At 33.6% G+C, this 1,409-nt stretch overlaps 1 protein-coding gene across 1 annotated transcript; it reads left to right on the top strand.

Annotated features, from left to right (window-relative positions):
- Positions 1 to 104: 104 nt before the first annotated feature.
- Positions 105 to 928, top strand: LOC112095146 (ubiquitin carboxyl-terminal hydrolase 27-like; the record flags this gene model as incomplete). The annotated part of the gene is made up of 3 exons (XM_024176825.1): positions 105 to 231; positions 519 to 619; positions 698 to 928. Coding segments are annotated over 3 exons (459 nt in total), but the record flags the coding sequence as incomplete, so codon positions are not given.
- Between the last annotated feature and the right edge of the window lie 481 nt (positions 929 to 1,409).

Raw genomic sequence — 1,409 nt, 5'->3', positions numbered from 1 at the left:
TTTTTTTTTCTTTTGCGATTATTGTTTACTTATTTTTGCAATTTGGGCAACTGAATTCAGTTATGTAGTTTTTTCTGATTAATTGAATCTGAAAAATTTATCAGGCTTTAGCAAGTTGTTCGTGCTTCCAAATTTTTTTGCAAAAGGCTATAGAGGAATGTGAAAGGTCGGCTGATGAGGATTTAGTTGATAGTATGCCACTTGCAGTTGCTTTAGCTTCGTTATTCGAAGGTAGCTCACAAACTATCTCTAACGTTTTTTTTTTTCTTTAAGAGTGGAGGTCTTCTCAAGATGTTGCGCAGCAGAATCTTCACCCTTTGTTCACTTTCTAGAAACATAAAATAAAGAAAGTGTTCTTTTGGATTTTCTGTTATACCATGCAGTCTTAATAGTCAGACTAATAATTCATGAAAGTTTTGGTCTCATTTGATACAATGCAAATATAAATGATATTATTTCTTGATTTTCTCTACATTTAACTCATTGTCACTTAGTTAAGTAATGTTCTGTCTCTATAGAATTATGTGTAGTTGGTGAAGGAAGAGTAGCGTTGAGTCCTCGGACAGTAATGCTTGCAATCGCTCATTACATTCCCAGTTTCAATCTCACTGCCCAGCAGGTCCAACTTTTAATTTTAAATTTTACAACAAGTTCTATGGCTATTTTGATATCGTTTGATATATAATTTTGTCTGTAGGATGCAGCCGAGGCTTTTCTTCATATCCTGTCCTCTTTAAGAGAAGAATTTACGGGGTGTTATGATCCAAGAAACCCTTCTTTGTTGGAATTATGTTCTTCGAGTTGCAGGATTATTACACCAAAGAGGGGGGAGGTCTTGAGCAAGCAAGAAATGTGGCAGCGAGCTTTTGTTGGACCATTTGATGGGGTTCTTGGTAGCATCTTAACTTGTCAAAGTTGTTCATCTCAGGTTCATAATGTTTCATATCAGTAATTATTATTACTCTGACCTTCCTATAAGAGTTATATTTCTGTCTGTTGTTGCATGCATAAAAATATCTTAGTTTACAATTTATTTGTACTGAAAAACGTTGGTTAGACAAATTGGTCTTGCATAATTTTTTTTGGATAAATTTTATTTTTACCCCTCGAACTTTGATCGCGTTTTAACTTTGCCCCCCCGAACTTTAAAAAGTGGTCTACATGCCCCTTGAACTTTAAAACGTTAGTTAAAATGCCACTTGTGTCAAAATTCCGTCCATTTAGGTTGATGTGGCACTAATTTAAAGAATGAAAAATTAATTTAAGCTATAAATCTTAATTTTTAAAGAATTAAATAATCAAAATCCAAATTATACCTCCATAAAAAAAACCCCAAGTTATACCTAATACTAGCCCTAAAAAAAAGAATTAACACACTCTCCTCAAATTCCTTCTCTCGCACAAAGAGA

This window comes from Morus notabilis, unplaced genomic scaffold, assembly GCF_000414095.1.
Source record: "Morus notabilis unplaced genomic scaffold, ASM41409v2 C11410472, whole genome shotgun sequence".
Taxonomy (NCBI): domain Eukaryota; kingdom Viridiplantae; phylum Streptophyta; class Magnoliopsida; order Rosales; family Moraceae; genus Morus; species Morus notabilis.
The sequence above is the reverse complement of the archived record's forward strand: the minus strand, read 5'-3'. Positions and strand labels throughout refer to the sequence as shown.